General features: G+C 33.8%; 1 protein-coding gene and 1 long non-coding RNA gene across 2 annotated transcripts in view; both read right to left on the bottom strand.

The window, feature by feature from the left end:
• The window catches only part of LOC118975681 (uncharacterized), a 539,098-nt gene that overhangs the window by 77,354 nt on the left and 437,897 nt on the right, over positions 1-23,847 (bottom strand). The window lies entirely within an intron of this gene.
• On the bottom strand, positions 5,600-6,273 carry LOC118975679 (GTP-binding nuclear protein Ran-like). The gene has a single exon (XM_037029746.1). The coding sequence runs from the start codon at positions 6,143-6,145 to the stop codon at positions 5,819-5,821; it is 327 nt and encodes a 108-aa protein (XP_036885641.1). The 5' UTR covers positions 6,146-6,273; the 3' UTR covers positions 5,600-5,818.

Below are 23,847 nucleotides of genomic sequence, written 5' to 3'. Positions count from 1 at the left end.
ATGCCATTGGTGTAGGTATCTGTTACATATATAATAAATATAAATATATAAATAAATATATATATACATCTTATATACATACAGTGTGATGTATATATCACAGCATTTTGATTAATATAACTTTGTAATAAAGTTTGAACTCAGAAAGTTTGATGCCATAGTTTTTCTTCTCATGATTTTGTTGCTTATTTGGGGTCTTCTGTGGTTTCAAATGGATTTAAGAATTCTTTTTCTATTTCTGTGAAAAATGACATTGGGATCCTCACAGAGACTGTATTGGATTTAGAGATGGCTTTACCCACAATCCATGATCATGAGATAATTTTCCATTTACTTTTATCTTCTTAATTTTCTTTCATCAAGTCAATAGTTTTCAGTGTATAGATATTTCATATTCTGGATTAAATTAATTCCTAAGTGTTTCATTGTTCTTTTTTTATGTTTTGTAAATGTCAATGTTTCTTTTAAAATTATTTTCAGATAATTTATTTTTAATGTATAAAAATTCTACTGGTTTTTACAAGAAAATACAGTGTAAAAGCTTCTTGACATCAATCTTGGTAATAATTTTTTGGATATAACACTTAAAGCACAAAAATAAGAATGAATATAAACAAGTAAATTACATTAAACTAATAATGCTTGCTTTGTTTTTTGAAAAAGTGTTAAGTTGTCTTTGGTTATAAAACAGTGAAATGAATTATTAACACAGCTAGAAGACAACTTATGGAAATTGAGAAGATATTTACAAACCATTGTCTGATTAATATTCAAAATATATAACAAACTTATACAACTCAACATAAAAAAAGTGATGGACCTGAATAGACTTTTTCCCAAAGAAGACCTATAAGTGACCAAAAAGGTACATTAAAAGGTGCTCGACACCATTAATCATCAGGAAAATACATACCAAACCATAATGAGATATTGCCTCAAACCAGTTCAAATGGCTATTATTAAAAACACCAAATATAATAAGTGCTAGTGAGAATGTGGAGAAAAGGAAGCTCGTATACATGGTTTCTGGGAATGTATTTTGGTACAGCCACTATGGAAAACAGTGTGAAGACTGCTCAAAAAATTAAAAGTAGAACTATCATACAATCAAGCAATTCTACTGCTGGCTTTATATCTGAAGGAAATGAAATCACTATGAAAGATATATCTGCACCCTCCCATGTTCATTGCAGCATTATTTACAATATCTAAGACCTAAAATAGCATATTTATAGATGCATAAATGAAACAAGAAAATGTCATATAGATAAACAGATATCTTTAAATATGTGTGTGCATATATATGAAATATATATATGAAATATTATTTCACAATGAAATATTATTTCACAATGAAATATTATTTCCCTAGAAAAAAGTAAATCTTTCCATTTATGACAACATACATGAACCTTGAGAAAATTATGCTTCAAAGTCAAACAGAAAGACAAATACTATATGATCTCACTTATATATGGAATCTAAAAAAGTGAACTCAGAGAAACAAAGAACAGATTGGTTGTTGCTAGAGGTGACAGATAGGGGTGGATGGAAAGAGGTAAAGGTGGTTGAAATGTACAAATTTCTAGTTATTAAATATATAACATCAGGGATGTATTGTACAGCATAGTGAATATAGTTAACAATACTGTAATGTATATTTGAAACTTTCTAAAGGGATAGATGGTAAGGGTTCTCATCACATGAAAAAATTATAACTATGTGAGGTAATGGATTGGCCAAACTTATTGTAATAGTTTCACAACATATACATATATCAAATCATCATGTACACTCTAAGCTTATACAATGTTATATGTCTATTATATCTCAGTAAAACAGAAAAAAATCTTATAGTCACCAAAAAGAAATATGAAAAGTATGTAAAAAAATCTGGATCAAGTTGACAACTTATTCAACAGGAATCAATGAACTATTAGAAAAAACAAAAACAACAAAAAAAACTCTACCAATGATTCATGTAAAGATTTGATATAACATAATTCAACTGAAACATAATTACAAGGTAATAGTCCATGTTCCAATTCTAAAACATTGGTTATTACTATTTTAGTAAAAATAGAACTCAAAACAACATTGAAAAATTTTAGATGTGATATTATTGACCAAAATTTCTTCTAATAAGATGCTTTTAAAAAATTATTTATTGATTTGACAGAGAGAGAGTATTTTGTTGTTCCACTTATTCATGCATTTATTGGTTAATTTTTGTCTTGCTTGACCACATGCAACAAACCCATAACCTTGATGTATGGGGAGGATGTTCTAATCAGCTGAACTACTTACCAGTCAGGGATGATAGAGAAGGAAGACAGAAATTCAAAACTACTTTAAGGAAACAAAGGAATTTTTTGGCTTTTGCGATTAGAAAGATCATAGACAGGATAGTCTTTAACAATTGAAACATTAAAAATGTGCTATGCCATTCACATAATGGAATACTATGCAGCAGAAAGAAAGAAGGAGCTTCTACCCTTCATGACAGCATGAATGGATCTGGAGAGCATTATGCTAAGTGAAATAAACCCGGCAGCGAAAGACAAATACCATATGATCTCACCTGCAAGTTGGACCTAATCAACAAAACAAACAAGCCAGCAAAATATAACCCAGAGACATTGAAATAAAGGACAGTAACCAGAGAAGAGGGAGGAGGAAGATAATGGGGGAAGAAGGGGAGTGGTCATCAAGGAACATGTATAAAGGACCCATGGACAAAGCCAAAGGGGGGTAGGATTGAGGGTGGGAAGTGGGGATAGGTGGGGTGGGGAGACTGGTGGGGGAAAATGAAGATAATTCTACTTGAATAATAATAAAGAGAAGGGGGGGGATAAATAAATAAATAAATAAATAAATAACATCGACTCTGAAAAACAAAAAGTTTGCTATACCAGTCAGTGCTACATCTCAGTTCTATTCACTCTGAGAAGTCAGCTTCACCCTAAAATTAGTTCCACCACCAACAAAAATAACTTCAGTGGTTTCAGACCTCACATGCTCTCAGTGTCCACCAGAAGGAAATAAAACTAAGTTTTACTTCTTTCCAAGGGAGAAGAGATATTTTGCCCCAGAAGCCCTAGAAATCCATTACTGATATCTCATTGCTTTCCACTGTGTTATGTACATTCATTCTTGAGACTATCACTGGAGACACAGGTGTGAATTACAATAGGTGATTTCAGCAAATCAGAGTCTATTTTGTTTCTTTGGCAGGGGATTGAGGTTATCCTATACCATTTCTGAATACTGAGAAGGGGAGGTTTCTCAGAGGAAGGTTTGTGAAAAAAGAAAAAATGGTGGTAGTTAATAGAATAGTAGAAGAAATTAACATCATTGAGACTTGCTTAAGAAAGATTACCCATGAATATGATAAATTGAAATAAAAAAGTAGATAAAAAACAGTTGCAATAACTCAGCCTCAAAATCATAAAAGGCTTGACCAATAAGTTAACTGTGGTAATTAAGAAATAAATATATGTGGGAGACCTAAAACTATAAGAACAATAAATGCCACAGTGACTTTTCCCTAAGCTGCAATAATGCTATTAAGAGCTATAAAAAGAAAATACAATTTTTATAAATTATATTTTATTATAAAAACTGATCCTGTTTAGAGAGCTCAATTTTAAGAGAGACTAGAGAAAAACAACAAAAATGGCAAAAAAACATGAAAATGTGACATATTGTCTCCCTCTAAATCCATTATGGCAGCATGGGGATCCATTAAGTAACCATAACGATATTACAAGGGCAGCAAGTATAAAAACTGCTGTGACCGTGAACCTGAATGCACAGTCACTAGCAATGTACAAAATAGGCTCCTTGGTCAAAACCAACTCTGTGAAATTTGTCAGATGGATAGAGTTTGGCGGCCTTTAGAATGTACCTCAACTAGAAGTCTGTCCAGCAGACATTTTTCCCCAATTCTCCTAGGTGAGTTTCTGAAGTTATCACTCAAGAATGAAAAAGGGAGATTTTTTTTCTACTATTGGGGAGGAAGAAATTCTCCTTTTCCCTTTTAAGTTCTCCTGGCTGGTTTAAAATTTTTATTAACATGAGACAGACTAGTAGGGGGAAACCACCAAATTTAATTATGTATTTATGGGAGCCCCACATACAAGAGAGGCAGAGACTCTGCATAATTGAGAGATACAGATGGAAAGGCAAGTGAGATATACATGATGTCCTGAGCCAAGGACTAGGATAAGGGATGAGGCTTCCAAGGGGAGGAGGATGATTCATAGGATAACAAAATGAGCAGATGGTCAGTAATTACATGTTTGCCTGCCATATAGATAGGGCATGCATAATTACTTATGGTAATAGCTCTCATTATGGGAAAGGTCCCCAATTTAAATTCTCTACGGAAAAGGTAAAAGTTTCTCTTAAGCCTTCAGGGTCTTTACTGCCTTCAGCACAAAATAATCCACTTGCCAAAGTGACACACCTTGGGGAGGCTTATTCTCAACCCCTCCATGACAAAAGCCTGAATATTCCTATTATGTCCTCAGTTTTCACTTGGCAATACACTTTCACCACCTTTTCACTAGAGCTATCACCTGTCAGGTATGTTCCAATTTATACAAATATATGAAGAAAGCTCTAGTTCCAATAATGGATATTTAGTTGTGTTTATTTCCAAGCTCACTATCTCATGACTATATATTGAACTGGGCTACATGTATGTTATTTCAACTCTTCTAGAATATTTTGTGGGTTAGTTTATTTGTTTGATCCCTCTATGTTAGTTAGTTTTGCTTTCTCTCCCTGGCCTATGTCATTATCAACTATTTTGGGGGAGCTAGTATTAAGCTCCTTCTAGGTTTTACTATTACTCAGCGAATGAAAACAAATAATTCACTATTTTTTTCCTGTGTTCACTAGCTTTCTCCTTGGCTTCAACTACAATAATTTTTCCTCTTGATTGACAGAATTTTCATCAAAGGCAGTGTTCCCTGGTATCTTTCAATAAATGGCTTTTGATCTACCTTTTCTGGATATCTAACTCAGCTTTTCTAACTCTATTTTTATCAAACAATTTTAACTTCTCTCTCATTTACTCTATTTTTAGAAAAATATGTTTATTAAAGGGTAACCTGTTTCCACAAAATTAATTGACTAATGTTAAATTGATATCTTCTTATATGTTATTGTTATACTCTTCTCTGGTGAGTTTCTAACAATCTTTCCTTTTTTGAATACTTATATGTGCCATGCTCTGTGTAAGGCATTTTACAAACATTTTCTCTGTCCTTCCTCAAATCTGTGATGTGGACAGCACTACCACTCACATTTGGCGGCTGAATAAGTTGAGCTCCATGATGGTAAAATACCCAACATTAAACAATTAGGAAGAGTTGCAGTCTATACATTATCTTTTTTAATATTCGAAATACAACTTTATTCTGGTTCTAAACGAAAGGAATGGGAATGATAGTTAACAAACAAAGTTTCACCCCTGAATATTGTGATGCGGCTGCAGCAGTCTTGGAGTGGAAACTCAATAAAGAAACAAGTGTGTTTCAAAACAGCTAAGTATGCAGGTCCAACAAATGAAGGTATTTTTTTAAACTGCCACACTCACTCCGAAGCCCATTCATCTCTCTCAGCATCCCAAAGATCAAGCACAGGTTCTGCTTAGCTATGTAATAAAGTGGCAAACACGCCGCACCACTGACATCACAGGACAGCTGCCTATAAAACTGGACTTCTGACGCTGGGCTCCAGCTTCCCTTTCTCACAGGTCGTCGTCCTCATCCGGGAGAGCGGTGATCTGGGCAACCTCAAGGTCGTGCTCCTACTGCACCGCCAGCGCTGGGTCCATGACAACCTCCGGTGGGGCAAGAGCAGGCATGGGGACAAACTCTAGGTTAGGGTCTCCGATCAGTTTTCTAGCAAGCCAGAGGAAGGGCTTTTCAAAGTTGTAGTTGCTTTTGGCAGAAATGTCATAGTACTGAAGATTCTTCTTTCGGTGAAAGTCAATAGATTTTGCCTTGACTTTCCTGTCCTTAATATCCACTTTGTTGCCACGCAGCACGATGGGGATGTTTTCACACACTCGTACCAGATCTCTGTGCCAGTTAGGCACGTTCTTGTAAGTAACTCTCACAGTGACATCAAACATTATAATGGCACACTGGGCTTAGATGTAGTAGCTGTCCCGCAGCCCGCCGAACTTCTCCTGGCCCGCCGTGTCCCACACATTGAACTTGGTGGGCCCTCAGTTGGTGTGGAACATCAGCGGGTGGACCTCCACGCCCAGGGTGGCTTCTTCTTCATACTTCTCAAATTCACCCATCAGATGGCATTTCACGAACGTGGTTTTCCCAGTACCCCCATCACCAACCAACACAAGTTTGAACTGAACTTGGGGTTCTTCTTGGGCGGCCGTGGTGATATGACTTCCAGAAGCGTCTCCTGGACCGTCTGACTGAGAATTGGAAAGATGGCAGAAGCGCCAAGTTGCAGTCTATACTTGAATTCTGGTTCATTAGTCTCCAAACCTAATATACAGGGTCTGGCAGAAGTAACACCTACTTGAATGTGGTTGGTGGGATAATAATATGGGTGTATTAATTTATGGTTTTAATTTGAATACTTCACCTAAAATGTCACATGGTGTGCTTGAGTTTGATATTGTTATTTATAGAATTATATACTTATGATTTCGTGATAAAAGACTTTGTAATAAAAAGGGGTTGTTATTTGTGCTGGACCCTGTATTTTATCATTATATTTTGCTTCTTCTCTGTTTTCTTTTTAAAATTATGATTAACAGGATCTACATTTAGATTTCTTGTTTTGAATTTAGACAGGATGAAAATATACCAAAATCTATAGTGATTTATACATAGGAGTATTTTACTTCATCTAGTCTCAGTTACTTATGACGTTTTCTAAATAACTTCGCAGAGTCTGCTTCCCAACCATTGTTCAAATATCTCATCTGGAGTATTCTGTATGATTGCATACACAGAGGCATAATTTGTTTAATGCTTGCATTTTACTGCCTCAGCACCTTGCCTGTGAGCTATTGATCTGTTCTGCTGAATTACCTCTACCTTAGAAATGTTAATTCATACATTAGAGAACCTAATGTCTGAAAGAGCACCTCTGTTTGCTAAATTCTGATTGTTGAAGTTGGATTTCTTCTTTCAAGACAGTATGGAAAAGTTTTTAATGTATCCAGCAGAATACTAAATATTAGAAATGAGAAGATGAGAAAAGGTATTCCCCTTCTTCAGTATATTAGAGGTCAAATCTCACCATTCATTCCACCTTTCTGACCACTTTGTAAAAATTATTTTCACAGGTCGTAGTCTGGTATACCTTTCTTAAATGTTAGCCCTTACAGAGTTTGACCTCAGTCGTAAAATATGAATGCATTGAGAGTGAACTTTGAAGATGTAAAAACTGTGGATAGAAATGACACTGATAGCCCTGGCTGGTGTATCTCAGTGGATTGAGTGTGGGCTGTGAACCAAAGAGTTCCTGGTTTGATCCCCAATCAGGCCACATGCCTGGGTTTTGGGCCAGGTCCCCAGTGTGGGGTATGTGAGAGGCAACCACACATTGATGTTTTTCTCCTTCTCTTCTTCCTTCCCTTCCCTGTCTCTAATAATAAATAAATAAAGTCTTAAAAAAAGAAATGACACTGGTATTTTCTATTAAAAATTATGTATGAACTTTATATTCAGTACAACTTTCTGCTTATCATTAGATATTTTGTATTTCTCTCATTAGTTTATGTAATGATGTCAGGTCAAAATAGTGGGCACTTTGTTTCTCCTTTTGACCAAAATCTGTGAATGATGGCCAAATTAGGACCTATTTTTAAGGTTAATTAAAATCACAAAATGACACTACTTGTTAAAGTCATAAACATACTAAATATAATTTACCAATCATTTTTTAGAAAAGCATAGTAATTCTCCTTCTTGGTAATCTATCACATTACCATGTAAGGAATCTAAGAAGTGAAGTAGCATGTCTGAATTCTGGGAGTGAATTATGTCCAGTTATAATTAAAGATTTAAATGCCAGTTAAACTTTGAAACTTAAGAGCAAGACACTTGTTCCAATCTCTTCATACCATACAAAATCATCCATCTTCCTATTTAAATTTTTTCTACTTTTAATTCAATTTCTGCCTCATCATCTCGCTATTCTCATGCTTGCTCTTGCTCTCTCTTCTCTTGTACTCCCACAGTCTCTCTGGTGAAGGGTCTGCTGTAGAAATATGACAACCTTAGAATATTCCTGAAGTCCTCCTGTGACTGTACAATTTCTTGGCAGAATCTATGTTACAAAATAGGTGTCTTGCTCCATAATTCATGTAAATATTATCTTAGATTATTGTGTTAAAATAATACATGTCATAAACTCTATATACTCTGTAAGATTGTAGGGAATTTGAGTAGCACAAACTGTCTCCAGTGATAAGCCTTCGTTAATCAATCATAGGTGTGTCAGTATTAATAAATAAAGCCAGACTGGGGTTCCCTAAAGGCAAGAACCATTCGAGAGTATAAGAAATTAAAATATATATGACACAAAATCACATACTCATAAGTGTAAGTCTGATGCTGTAAAATATTAAGTTTGTTCCATACCTTTACTGGGCTAATATTTCATTGTTTTAACAGCTTCACTTTGTCATGTTTACAGGCTTACACAACAGAATAAATGAGGCTCGATTGCATTTGAGGACTGATTTTTACTCAGTTACAAGACTCTCTGGAGTAATGAAAACTCACCTAAATGCCATTTAACCTACCTCTTGGCTGAGTAAACTGTAGTGGAGCAAGTAGCATACAAAGAATGCCTATTGGACTGACATCTATGTGCTCCAAGAGGACTGTCTCCACATTCAGAGAAAGTCGAACTAACAAAAAATGGTCAATTGTACCATTGCATTAAAGGAGGGAAAAAAGAAAGAAAGATTTATTTCTTTAAACAAAAGAGTAAATAAAATATTTTTATCTTTTTCTCTGACTTTCTGTCCTTGTTTCATGAAGGCTATATCATAGGGTATTCTACTGAGATTTATAAATGGTATTCCAATGTTTTTGTTTGTTTTCTAGAATAATGCATTTTTTAAACTTCTGGTCTTCAGAATAATGCTTATTTCCCCCAGTTTTCCAGGATTCTGTTTACCAATGCCTGCACAACTATTGGTGTTAATTACATTATACTGATCCTCCAAGGAGAAGCAACCAACCCTGTCATGACATTTAGCAATTGTCAGGATGTATGGAGTTTTGATGACACGACTGGACAGATTCTCAACAATTCTGTTTCTCGCAATGTACGCACGGAGACTACATTTTCCACAATTGCTGTAGAATTAAACTGGTACCCTGTGACTCCTCCAGGGCAACGGAATATGGGAGGCAGTGATGTACTCCACTTTGTCCTAGTCTCTAGCATTTCCTCCCAGATCCTTGGTTAAGGACCAAACCTCTATCCTTATGACTATAAAGGAAAAAAATTTGAGATGTCAAAGCCACACATAGGATTCTGAAGTCCAGAATCACCATTAGACAAAAGGTTCCAAGGTGAGATTTCTCACTAGCATCAGACACTTAAGTAAGAAAAAAATCAAGTAAATTATATATTTTTGGTTTAATCTGCTGTGATTTGAAAACTTTTCATTGTAGCATACAAATGGCAAATACCTTTATTATTATATGCTCTAATACAGTGATCCTGAATGTCAAATAGGAGGGGAATCCCCCCAAAATGAAATTATCTTCTGGAGGGTAGGGCCCTCCTAGTACAGGCTTCCCCTATGTGAATGTTCTAATAACACATCTGTGTCAGTATACCAGCTGGTGTTGTTGTGAAAGGCTGTGTTCCGCTTCAGTGAATTTTTTGAAGACTCTTTCACCCATTTGCCTTTTTCATGATGGGTGACTTACAAGCTCACCTGCCCACACTGCGCAGAGTGTTCAACAGTTTTTGATCAAAAACAGCACGGCCCCTGTGCTCTACCCTCCCTATTCACCCGATTTCTCCACAAGCTACATTTTTTCTTTGTTCAAACAAAAAAAAAATGGCAAAAGTACTAAAAGGTTTTAAAATCAGTCAGTTCAAAAACTGTTTTGAGCATTGGAAAAACAAATCTCAATAGCTGTATCAAATGGAGAGTACTTTGAAGGTGACTGAAGTTTAAACATATAAGAATAAATACACAACTTTTATAAATAAATTCTAGTTTGTCGGTGGTCACCCCTCAGAGAGCGATCACAACTATACAAAGAAGGCAAGTATGTGTAAGTCCTCAACTCATTTTGATCATCTTCTATCCATCATTGAACAAAGATGAGTCATTCAACGTTCATCAGTTCTCTGCCAGTCTGAACAGGTGAACTGTAGAAAGTCATAATTCTTACTGTGACTTAAACCAGGTTTCTTATTCTCTAGTCCTGAGCATAGCTATCTACTTATTTCATCTCCCAGCAGGCAATGGGTTGCCTTTGTCTCTCTAGAGCTTCAATTTCCAGCTATTTGTAACAAGAGAGATGGCGATTATTGTGGAAAGGTCTAGTTTAAACAAACATGATAAGGTGACACTGAAAATACTCATGATATGCTGAAAGCATTATATTTTGTAAGAAAGTAATTAGGCATTTGGAGGTAGGGGTTGTGTATGGAGATAGCATACATAGAAAAGACATTTTAAGCAAGCTAAAATATGTGATTAAAATAATAATTCATGAAGTTTAGAGCGAAACCATTTGACTGAAAAGCTATAAACATTATACACAGAATGCTAGGATTAGGGATATTGGACCTATAGTGAAAAAATAAAATAAAATCCTAGTGCACTACTCGTTCAACAGTAAAATTAAAAAGAATAAGTAATAAAATTTATATAAATTTTTTACCTTTTAGAACACATATATGATATACAGAAAACAAGAATATTATTACAGTATAAGTGCTTTTAACCTGGATTATATAAAAATATAGTCATAAAAGTTAGGAAGTAAAGAAGTAATAGATGTAGAGATAAGAGCAACACTGTTAATATATTTATACAGAGAAAAATCAGTGATACTGTGGACAATTAAGAGGTAATAGTTGTAGTGGAATATTAGTGAAAAATATTGGATATAATGTAAGAGGTTTACAACTTCAACCCTCAAAGCTAATAATCAATGGACAATGTCTAGAATTAATGCAAGAAATAGTGACATGAGTATGGTACTTAACGTTATGGAGGTAATCAAAAGGAAAAAAATAAAGAGTTAACTGCTGACTTTTGGAAAATTAAGGGGTTACAATTAAGAGGAGTTTTGACAATAAACTTTTATTTTTTATTTTTGAATTTGGAATATGTATTTAATATTCTTTTTTCAATGACACATAGGAAGAGCCAGAAGACAAAAAAAGAGAGGAATTAAAAGAAAGCCGTGCTTACAAGAAAGTATTGAGCAAGCTGCATGAAGAGACGAAACAAGGCCTACTTAAAAACCACCAGCTACTTCGGAGTGAGCATGGAAACACAGGTGGACAGGCAGTCAGTGTGGGATGGATTTTCTCCTACTCTTTACTGATATTTGGGTGAACCCTCCTGGCTAATGGGTGAATGGAAGAGCAGGAATTATTTTCAACTCACTGAAAATTGCCTTAACGTATATATTTTGTTATGATGAGCTGGCTTTTAGAGAGGTGTTAGACAAACTTTCATGGGAGTCAAGGGGTTTCCTAGTTGGAAAGAGATTAAGACATTTTTGATGTTTCATGTTATTAGAGTTTGTTTTCCTGAAGGTTGGAGATGATCCAAGTGTTGTCTACTGGCAGGGAAGTATATTAGAGACACCAAAGGAAACAGTAACTAGGGGATAAGAGAGAGATTTATAGGGATGTTTAAGGCAAAGAACTGCAGTCCCTTTTCAAAAGAATGTTTTATTTTCTAAGCCCTTCCACAGAGACACCTGGCTCCCCAAGCTATAAGTGGGTATTTGCCTCATCCCTATAAGCACCCCACATTTATTGACTGAACAGAACTTGGCATCAAATATCAAGCATCCTGGCTGTGGTCATTTCTTTGCAGGCATCTGATACATTAAGTAATTGTCACAGTGGGGAAACCACAAACAGAGATAGCTCCTAGGAATTATGTCATTTTCCTTTGTTGAAAAGTTTCTTTCCCATACTGGGTTCCTCTCCATCTGATGGTCTTCAGGTTCTTACCTATATGCAGAGTCAGTCTAGAAAGGCTGACTCTTTCTAGAATTCTAGATGGAAAGGCAGACACAAGTCCTCTGTGTCTTGGTTTCTCTAAAATTTTCTAAGGACTCTATTATGTACTACCTTAATCTATAAACCTTCGTTTCCATCATTTTATAGTCAGTGAAAATTTAGAAAAATATTCTGTTTAGTAAGAAAATAGTCCTATATGTGCCATTCCTTCCCTACTCTATAATTTTTGGTTAACCTCTACACTCTGGGTTTCAAAAATCTCTATGTAATTAAAGTAATATTTAATTTTACTGCATTTTTCCATTACTATGTAATCTTTTTTATTGTTTTGTATTTGAAAATTTTTATTTATTTAATTCTTATTCAAGTACAGTTTTCTGTTTTATATTCCCTGCCCTGCCTCCCCAGTGCTCCCCACCTCCCTCCCATTTCCACCCCCCACCTTCATTATTGTCCATGTGTCCTTTATACTTATTCATGTGAGTCCCTCCCCTTTTCCCCTATGATCCTCTCCCCTCTCCTCTCTGGACCCTGTCAGCCTGTTCCGTATTTGAGTGTCATTGGTCATATTTTGCTTGCTTGTTTGTTTTGTTGTTTAGATCTTTTTATGCACCACCACCCCTGCAATCACCATAATGTTGTCCATGTCCGTGAGTCCTTTTTCCATTTTTCTCAATAACTCTACCACCTAACCACCCCGCCCCAGCAGTCATCCTGTTCCCTATGAGTCTGTCCTCATTTTCCTTGTTAGTTCATTTGTTCATTAGATTTCACAAATGAGTGAAACCATATGGTATTTGTCTTTTTCTGACTGGTTTATTTCACTTAGCATGTTTTCCAGGCCCTTTCATGATGTTGCAAAGGGTAAAATTTTCTTCCTTATTTTCTTTTCTTTCCCTCCCTCCCTCCCTCCCTCCCTCCCTCCCTTCTTTCCTTCCTTCTTTCCTTCCTTCCTTCCTACCTTCCTTTCTTGTCCCATAGCTGTTTTATCCTCTCATTTACTGATAGACACTTGGGACACTTCCATACCTTGGTGATTATAAATAATGCTGCAATGAACAAAGGGGTACTTATATTCTTTTAAATTAGTGTTTTGGATTTCTTCAGATATATTTCAGAAAGTTGGATCACTGGGCCAAAAAACAATTCCATTTAAAAATTTTGAGGTATCTCTTTATACTGCTTTCCACAGTGGCTGCACTGCCACCAACACAATAATCTGCATTACCATCAACATTGCACATCCTCATCCACATCCTCATCAGCATTTATTGCTTGCTGATTAATTGATGACAGCCATTCTGATGTGTGTGTGAGGTGATACCTTTTTGTGATTTTAATTTGCATTTCTCTGATTATTAATGATATTGAATATCTTTCCATATGTTTATTGACAATATGTATGACTTTCTTGGAGAAGTGTCTGTTCAGATTCTTTGCCCATTTTTAATTGGATTGTTGTCTATTAAAACTCATAAATGAATTCAGCAAAGTAGCAGAATATAAAATCAATACCCAGATACCAGTTGCATTTTTATTTTTTTAAAGATTTTATTTATTTATTTATCTTTAGAGAGGAAGGGAAGGAGAGAAGGAGAGAAACATCAATGTATGGTTGCCTCTCGTGAGTCCCCTGTTGGGAACTGGCCTGCAACCCAGGCATGTGCCCTGATTGGGAATCGAACCGCAATTGTGTGTGGCTTACAGGCCCACGCTCAATCCACTGAGCTACACCAGCCAGGGCCAGCTGCATTTTTATGTCAATAATGAACTATCAGGAAGGGACATTAAGAAAACAATCCCATTCACAATTGCTTCAAAAAGAAAGAAATACCTAAGAATAAATCTAATCAAAATGTGAAAGACATGTACTTGGAAAATTATAAGACACTGAAGAAACTGAAGAAGATAAAAAGAGGTAGAAGCACATACTGTGTTTATGGATAGGAAGAGTTAGCATTATTGAAATGTGCATGCTACCAAAAGCAATCTACAGATTCAACATAATTTCTATCAAGATTCCAATGATGTATTTCACAGAATTGGAACAAACACTTCAAAAACTTTATGGCACCTCAAAAGGCCCTGCATAGAAACAGTGATCATAAAAAGAACAAAGTTGGAGGAATCATGCTACCTAATATTAAACTATATTATAAGTCCATAGTAATCAAAGCAGCATGGTACTTGTGGAAAAAATAGACATATATGTCAATGGAACAGAATAGAGAGCCCAGAAATAAAGCCACATTTTTATATTCAATTAATATTCAACAAAAGAAAGCAAGCACATAAAATGGGCTAAAGATAGTTTATTCAATAAATGGTGTTGGGAAAATGAAACAGATATATGCAGAAAAAAGAAACTAGACTGACTTCTTACAACACATCCAAGAATAAATTTACAATGGATCAAAGGCTTAAATGTTAGACCTAAAACCATAAAAATCACAGAAGAAAACATAGGCAGCAAGATCTCAGATGTTGCTTGTAGCCATATTGTATGTGATACATCTCCTCAGGCAAGGGAAATAAAAGAAAAAATAAACAAATGGGACTACATCAAACTAAAAAGCTTTACACAGGGAAGGAAACCATCAACAAAATAAAAGGACATCCCACTGAATGGGAGAATATATTTGCTGATACATCAAACAAGGGGTTAATATCTAAAATTTATAAAGAATTTATAAAATTTGACACCAAATAAAGTAATATTTTTGAAATTAAAACAATAAATATTAACTATATAGCTTTTTGCTTTTGAAAGTCACGGTTTTTAGTACTTTTTTGAAAATCAAAGCTAATTTTTTACCTTTCATTTTTACTGAGTTTTTGTGTTCTTATGTCCCATGTTATACACATAGTTAACAAACAAAAATCATCATCATTTTAATTCACATAAAATAACAAGGAACAAAAAACTGATGTAATGCTTACTGTATTAATGATACATCCAATTTAGTCTAGATATATCTAAAATAGATGATAGCAGGTATTTATTAAAATAACTATTAACTGAATTTGGCTCATGTAGGCAGAGAAAGCCAAAATTCTATAGATATTAACTAAAACACATCCTAAAAATATCGCAGAGTAAAAATAAACCATTGAGGAAACAGGTAGTAGACAATAGTTGATACTAGCTGTAGAGGGACTGAACCCAAAAGTTTCGTATTAATTATAAAGCTAAGATGTAGATTCAGAGCCAAAACAATTTGTGTAATTATTAGTCTATAATTACAAAGAAATATGTTTTTTCTAAATTAGTAAGTAACAAATGACAATTTTATTGCCTGTTATTGGTCAATAAAGTTTTCCTGCTCATTAACTTTCCGTGATTTTAGAGTGCAAGAAAGAATATAAGGAGTAATTTCAGGGCTTATAAATGTCCATAGTATAATTTTGACATAATAATATTAAAACAAAAATTTGTATTTTTACATTTATTTCAAACATTCTGATTACATAGGAAAATTAGCATTTATTGCTAATGAATGTTTTTTAGTCAATTTTAAATGAATAAAATTTATTTTTAGAATAGTTTTAGATTCACAGAAAAGTTGAGTAGAAAGTGCAGTAGTTCCTCTATGCACCGTCCCTATACATGCAACCCCCCGCCCCACTACTGGGATCCCACACCACAGAAGTAGATTTGCTACAGCTGATGGACCTACACTGACACTTCATCACCACCTGAAGTCCATAGTAGTTTATTATTATGGTTCACTTTGGGTGTTGTTCAGGACAGTGCTCTGACAATTGTGTAATGACATGATTTCACCATTATAATACCACACAGAGTTCTTTCACTGCCCTAAAATCTTCTGTACTCTTCTTATTCATCCCTCCCATTGCCTTCAACATCTGGCAAGCATTAATATTTTTATTATCTTCATAGTTTTGCCTTTTTCAGAATGCCGTATAGTTGTAAGCATACAGTATGTAGCCTTATAAGATTGTCTTCTTTCCTTTATTAGTATAGTACTAACATTTTTTTATTATTTAAGTAAGTGATAGGAGTAACTTCATTATTTGTGAAATGTCAGATCATGAATAAAAGATTGGCAGAGTCACTAGGGGTCACTTCACAAGTAGAAAAACATAAGAAGTACTTTATATATTAGAAGTTATGAGTGTATATCATAACACTTCAGATTATTGGGGAAAATAGATGGTCAAGAAGGATAAAAAAACATAATGGATCTAAGGAATATACAAAAGTTCAATAATTGAGTAAAATTAATATCAAATTCTTAAATAATAGTTCTAATTATGCCTGGCATTGCTGTGTATGTTTTACAAATATTATATCATTTAAGGCTTACAACAACCTTATAAGCTTGATACTTTTTGATAGCTCTATTTTATAGATGAGGAACCTTACGAAACTGCGGGAACCAGAGAGGTTGAACTCCCTGCCACAAATGACAGGGAAAGCAAGTGAAGCAGTTGTCTGTCTGGCTGTAGAGCCTACGCTGTTGGCCAGGCCAAATGGCACTGATTGGCATTTCTGCATAAGAGAAGGTTCAATATTTCAAGTGGTACAAATATTAAAAGACATGGAGAATATAAAAATGGGAAACAACGTGTATTTAAAGTCGTGTAGAGCATATTTTATATCAACAGGCATAGTTCCATAGACAGCTTGTATTACATCATATAACTAATGTGTGCTAAAAAAAATCTTGGTTTCAACCTGCGGCCAGGGTCAAAGATATTCCAAACCTAATTAGGGTTGAGTAAGAAACTCTTTAAATGACATCTCTTATCTATAGTTTAAGCCTTAAGGCTAAAGTGATTTTCAACTGGTATTCTCCAAGAATTTTTAAAACATGCAAGGGCATCACCTCTTTTCCTTTTTTAAAATATTATTTATTTATTTATTTTTACAGAGAGGGAAAGGGAGGGAAGGAGAAAGAGAGATAGAGAAACATTAATGTGTGGTTGCCTCTCATGCACCCCCTTACCATGGACCTGGCCCACAGCCCAGGCATGTGCCCCGACTGGGAATTGAAATGGTGACCCTTTGGTTCCCAAGCTGGCGCTCAATCCACTGAACCACACCAGCCAAGGTTGACCTCTTTTCTTTTAGATTGTCAAATTAAAAAAAAAGAAAAATGACAAGAGTCAATACAATAATAGCCATCCAGTGTGAATATAACAAAATTATACCTATTTTTTGTCAGATTTTGCAGATCTGTCAGAATTCTGTACACACCAAAAATATATTTTAGTTTACTTGTGCTGTGAGATGAAAAAGTTTGTAAATCATTGCCTTAGGCTCTATTTCCTTTTAGCTAAATGAAAATTCAGTGTCTGTAATAAGGGTTCATCTTGTTTTTCGCTTCTGAGGATGAACTCAGTCTAATAAGCCTTTGTCCAGATCTGATAAATAAGGTAGGCTGAACTGGACAAAAAAGAACTGAATGGCATGAAAAATCTGAAGTAACAGACTACTAAAATATTCTATAGAATATTCATGGATTTTTTCCTGTATCTCAAATTACACATATTTGTTAGTGGAGGCCATAATTATTAATATTTCAGTTTATAGATTTAACTAGGTAGGCTATTATACATATTTTAAGAATGTGAAGAAGAAATTATTTCATCATTAGATTTTTAAGATAAATATAAATCACTTTATTAAAATGAAATTTTTATATGTTTATGTTAAGAAGCATATTGAGTATCATATATTCCTTGATTTAAACTTTAAAGACAAGAAAAATACACTTGTTTTTTCTAGTTAAATTGTTGAAATTGTATCTCCCTTCTAAATTGATTCCAAAAGAAATATCACCTGTATTTTTACTTTCAAAATGTTTGTGACATTTTTAAACCCTGCTATATTACCCAAGGTGATATCAAATCAAATAAAATCAAAGATTTTTTTCCTTTTATAAGTCTAGTACATGACCTTTTTATACTTACTGAGAATAAAAATTGTAAATAAAGAAAAAGTCTTCAAATGTTAAATTATCAAATTATTTCTTATTATATGTTATAATACATATTTTTATTACAAAATAATATGAAGGACTTTCTGAACCTCATAGACTAAATGTAATTTGTGTCCATTGTTATGAATATTCATATTCTTAAACAGTTTTTTAACAGAAGAATTAATAAAACTGGACAAGTATGACTAGTTGATCTATTTCTGTTCTACTTTTCCCATAAGCCAAAAAGCCATATGAAATTTCATTCACTGTTTTACTTTTTAATGTATGCCCTTAGCAGTAATATTGAGGATAATGAATAAGTACTATGTATGTTCTTTTTACGTACATTCAAACAATTTACTGTTTAGGGGCTAAATGAAATCCCAAATATAATTGAAACCAATCAAAAGAAATGTAAAAATTAGATAGAAAATATTTTCAGTTTAGATGTACACTAATGTATAAATTAAATTTCTGGCTTTGTAAAATAGAAAAGTTTCTATTAAAGCCATATATATATATATATATACATACATACATATACATATATATATATATGTATGTATATACATGTATATATATATATATATATATATAAACTAGGAAACACCACTCTATGGCTGAAATGAGTCATAACTTTTCTAAAATATAGTTTATCTTCAAACAAATTAATGAAGAAATTTTGAATTTTTAAAATACTTTTATTACCTTCACTATGCATTTTAAAATAAGTGTCTTTGGATTAACAACTATTTCAGAAAAGATGATTCATATGTTCATACTGTTGAAAACGGATATTTTTGAGAAAGGAGGAAAGAAAAGAAAATTGTGGATGGCTGACTTTAAGGCCCCTGATGATCCTCTCCTCCTGATAATTCATACCCTTCCCTAATCTCTTCTCTTTAGATGTGGGCTGGTCTAGAACCCTGTTGGTACTGGTAGAATACAGCAGATATAACAGGATGCTACTTCTGTGATTAGAGTAAAAGAGATTGTAGCTCATTTTGCTGGTAGACTCTTTTCTGACTTTGATAAAGCTAGGGATGATGTTGTCAAGACTAATGAGGTATAAAACAGAGGGTGGCTTCCTGTCATGTCCCTCAGTCCGACAACCCAGAAGGAACTGAACCCTTCCAATTCTCATAAAAATGAGATTGAAAGTGGGTTTTTTCCAGCTGGGTCTTCAGATGAGACCTTGATTGCAGTCTTGTGAGAGACTGAAGCAGAAGTCAGAGCTCAGCATGCCCAGACTCTTGACCCACAGAATCTGTGAGATAATAAAAATGTGTTGTTTAAGTTACTAGATTTTTGGTAGCTTGTTATGCAGCAATAGGTGATAAAGGAGATTTGACTATACATTTGGTACCATAAACTTAATTTCACAATCTTTCCTGAAGCAAATAATCACCTCCAATCAAACCTATGGAATATAGGTCTACAACATTTACTTATATTTTTGATTCTACAACAGCAGAATTTATTTTTAAGTATTAATCAATATATTGTCGTAGCTTAAATACTTAGAAATTATTGTTAAAATTGTTCTTCATATAAAATAAAATTAAAACTTTGGTGAAATCTTGTTACTTTTATTACATTTTTTGGGTAAACTTCTGATGATACTTTTTGAAATTTCTCTCTTTATGTTTATATATATATATATATATATATATATATATATACACACATACATACATACACACACATACATAGATACACACATAAACAATTACATAATTTCTGCTTCTTCATATACAATTTTAACAATTCAATACTATTTTAGTCTTATAGTTATTAAAGTACAATACAGGCTAGAAATAAAATATTAAGATAGAAGTCCTCATGTAATAAAACAATAAGATAAATTTATAATAAATTAACTATACATTAAAAACAGTACTTAAACTCACAATAAAACAAAAGTTCATTATGAAAAATTTTTTTCATCATAACTAGCAAATATCTATAGAAAATATTCAATAAGAAAGACACAAATTCTTAGACTTAGTAATTTATTTCTAACACATAAAAATTCCACAGCTAAAGTCCACTGCCTTTCTTATATGCCAATCCAAAAGTTATTTTATGATGAGATTCATTAATAAGTATTAAATAAATAAAAAGCTTACTAAAAATGGGAAACAAAACATGTAAACTTAACAAAGTTTTAGTTATGGAGTTACATTTTTGACATGCTCATGTTTCAAAAAGTTTATTGAATTACTGTCCTCAAGAAGAGAACATCTATAAAAATGTTAAACAAGATAGACATATGGCAGATGCAAAGAACTTGATCCTTTGCTGGGCCACCAAATTACTCCCCAAAATGAAGGTCTCAATTTTGTAATATTAATAAACTTTATACAAGTTTAAACTATAAAATATAAAATATTCAAAAACCTATCTTGTCCAATTTATATCTTAATGACATTTTAATCTTAGGATATTCACAAAATGTTTTTTTCAAAACTGTATGCATTTAATACATAGTGCACTCAAAGTGGTAAAGCATATGAAAACAGTGCTATGGGAGAGGGAAGTAAGAGGATTTCAAAGATAAATCTGACTAAAGTGACCGCATAAGAAAAGGAAATCTAGCAAAAATAATCAAATGGAGGCAAAATCATATGTTGGCATAATTGTATCTCATTTATCAGGAAGAAAAGAACAAAAAAGATAAAAGCTCAATATCAAACAAAGTAGTTGGGGTCATAACCATTCACTTGTTTTTTGACCCTGTAGACTGAGGATCAGTTTTTTTACCTGCAGAATGTAATACTATTTTGTTACTTGGTTATTACCAAATTTTGAAAAGGTAATTCATGTAAAATTTCTATCACAGTCCCTTTGACATAGCAGGAACTCAATTCATTCAACAACACACGTTAAGAATCTACTGTGTCAGATATGAAGTCAGTATTCAGAAATTCAAAGGCATTTTTGTACACCAACAATGAAATACCAGAAACAGAAATGAGGAAAAATTCCCATTTGATATAGGAACAAGAAAAATAAAATACCTAGGAATAAACTTAACCAAGAAGGTAAAAGATCTATACTCAGAAAACTACACAACACTCAAGAAAGAAATTAAGAAAGACACAAACAAATGAACGCATGTGCCATGCTCATGAATTGGAATAATTAACATCATTAAAATGTCCATACTATCCAAAGCAATTTACAGATTCAATGCAATCCCTATTAAAGTACCGATGACATATTTCACAGATATAGAACAAACATTTCAAAAATTTATATGGAGCCACATATGACCCCAAATGGCTGCAGAAATTTTGAGAAAGAAGAACAAAGTAGGAGGGATCACAAAACCTGATATAAAACTGTATTACAAGGCCATTGTAATTAAAACAGCCTGGTACTGGCATAAGAACAGTGTATGATACATGAACCAATGAAACAGTATAGAGAGCACAGAAATAAACCTGAATATCTATGGTCAATTAATATTTGACAATAGGGGGAGAAGCATAAAATGGAATAAAAACAGTATCTTCAACAAACGGTGTTGGGAGACCTGGACAGCTACATGCAAAAAAAAAAAATGATACTTGACCACAAACTTACACCATACACCAAAATAAATTCAAGGTGGATAACAGACTTAAATATAAGTCATGACACCATTAAAGTCCTAGAGGAGAACATAGGCAGGAAAATCTCAGATATACCATGTAGCAATATTTTCACCAATATGTCCCCTAGAGCAAGGGACATAAAGGGAAGAATAAACAAATGGGATCTCCTCAAAATAAAAAGCTTCTGCATGACTAAAGAAAACAATATTAAGATAAAAAGAGAACCAACTATATGGGAAAACATATTTACCAATGATACCTCAGACAAGGGTTTAATCTCCAAAATATATAAAGAACTCACATAACTTCAATCTAAGAAGACAAGCAACCCAAATAAAAAATGGGCAAAGGACTTGAACAGACAATTCTCCAAGGAGGACATAGAGAGGATCCAGAGACATATGAAAAGATGCTCAGCATCATTAGCCATCAGAGAGATGCAAATTAAAACCACAATGAGATACTACCTCACATGGGTCAGGATGACCATCATAAACAAAGCAACAAACAACAAGTGCTGGAGAGGTTGTAGAGAAGAGGAGACCCTAGTACACTGTTGGTGGGATTGCAGACTGGTACAAGCACTGTGGAAAACAGTATGGAATTTTCTCAGAAAACTAAAAATGGACCTGCCTTTTGACCTGGCAGTTCCACTGCTAGAATTTTAAGAACCCTGAAGCACCAATCCAAAAAAAACCTATGCCCTGCAATGTTCATAGCAGCACAATTTATAATAGCCAAGTGCTGGAAGCAACTTAAGTGTCCATCAGTAAATTAATGGATTAAAACACAATGGTACATTTACACAATGGAATACTATGCAGCACAAAGAAAGAAGGAGCTCCTACTCATTGCCACAGCATGGATGAAATTGAAGGGCATTATGCTAAATGAAATAAGCCAGGCAGTGAAAGACAAATACCAAGTGATCTCACCTTTAAATGGAACCTAACTATCAAAACAAACAAGCAAGACCAATATAACCAGAGGCATTGAAATTAAGAACAAAGGGACAGTAACCAGAGAAGAGATGGGAGGAAATAATGGGCGGGGGTGAAAGGTTTTCAGGAACAACTATAAAGGACACATGGAGAAAACCAAGCGGGTGGTGGAATCAGGGGAGGGAGGGAGGGGTGGCTGGGGTGGGGGGAAAAGGCATAAAACTGTATTTGAACAACAGTAAAATAAAATAAAGACAATCTATTGTGTCGTCAGTACTATGACAGGCACTGGGGATGCTGTGGGATGAAGTATTTTAAAATTATTCAGCAGCAAACTTATTGGTATATGACTTTAACAATTAAAATCTTTTAAACTCATGATTTTTCTTATATATTTCAACTCTAAATTAAGAATGTAAGCATGTTTCCAAGACTGTGCTTATATTGTAGCTCCTGTTCAAATTTTTATCCAGAGCTTGAATTGCTTCTTTTTTGTAAGTCAATTTCAGTGCTTCTTATAAATAAAGAGCTGAAATAAGCATTATTTGTGGTGAATACAGATAAGATACATACCCTCAAATATTATACCCTCAACTATTATACAAAATGATCAGTTGAAATATTTTTTAAAAATTCTACTTAGAATATATACCATTAAAGAGTGAGAGTAAACAAATAAAATAAATTGAAGACTTACTTCCTTATCATTCTCTCAAAGTGAATATTAAAAGAATTCTAATTGGTGACTTAAGAGTACAAGTGAAAAATCACATTAGAAAGACAAAGGAAATTATTTTGATTCAAGTACAGAAAGGGGGAGCATAAGTGTGAAAATACAGATTCATATTTGAATGCTGAAACCTCTTTGAGGTCACCATTATTATTATTTCCTTAGGGTGAGACTCAGAGGCGGGAAGAGTTGTTGGGAATTTGGGTAAAGAATTTGAAAAGTCTTGTGTGGAAAATACAAAGTAAATTTAAAAAGAATAAATAAAATAATTGCTGATTAGTAATTAACTTTATACTTTATAAATGTCATGTCAGTAGTACTGAGAAAGTCAAAGGATAAATATGAAAGATGAGCAAAAGCAGTATTGAATTTCACATGCCTCTTCCATCCATTTGTCT

This window comes from Sturnira hondurensis, unplaced genomic scaffold (assembly GCF_014824575.4).
Source record: "Sturnira hondurensis isolate 20B ecotype Veracruz unplaced genomic scaffold, ASM1482457v3 Scaffold0020489, whole genome shotgun sequence".
NCBI classification, from domain to species: domain Eukaryota; kingdom Metazoa; phylum Chordata; class Mammalia; order Chiroptera; family Phyllostomidae; genus Sturnira; species Sturnira hondurensis.
The sequence above is the reverse complement of the archived record's forward strand: the minus strand, read 5'-3'. Positions and strand labels throughout refer to the sequence as shown.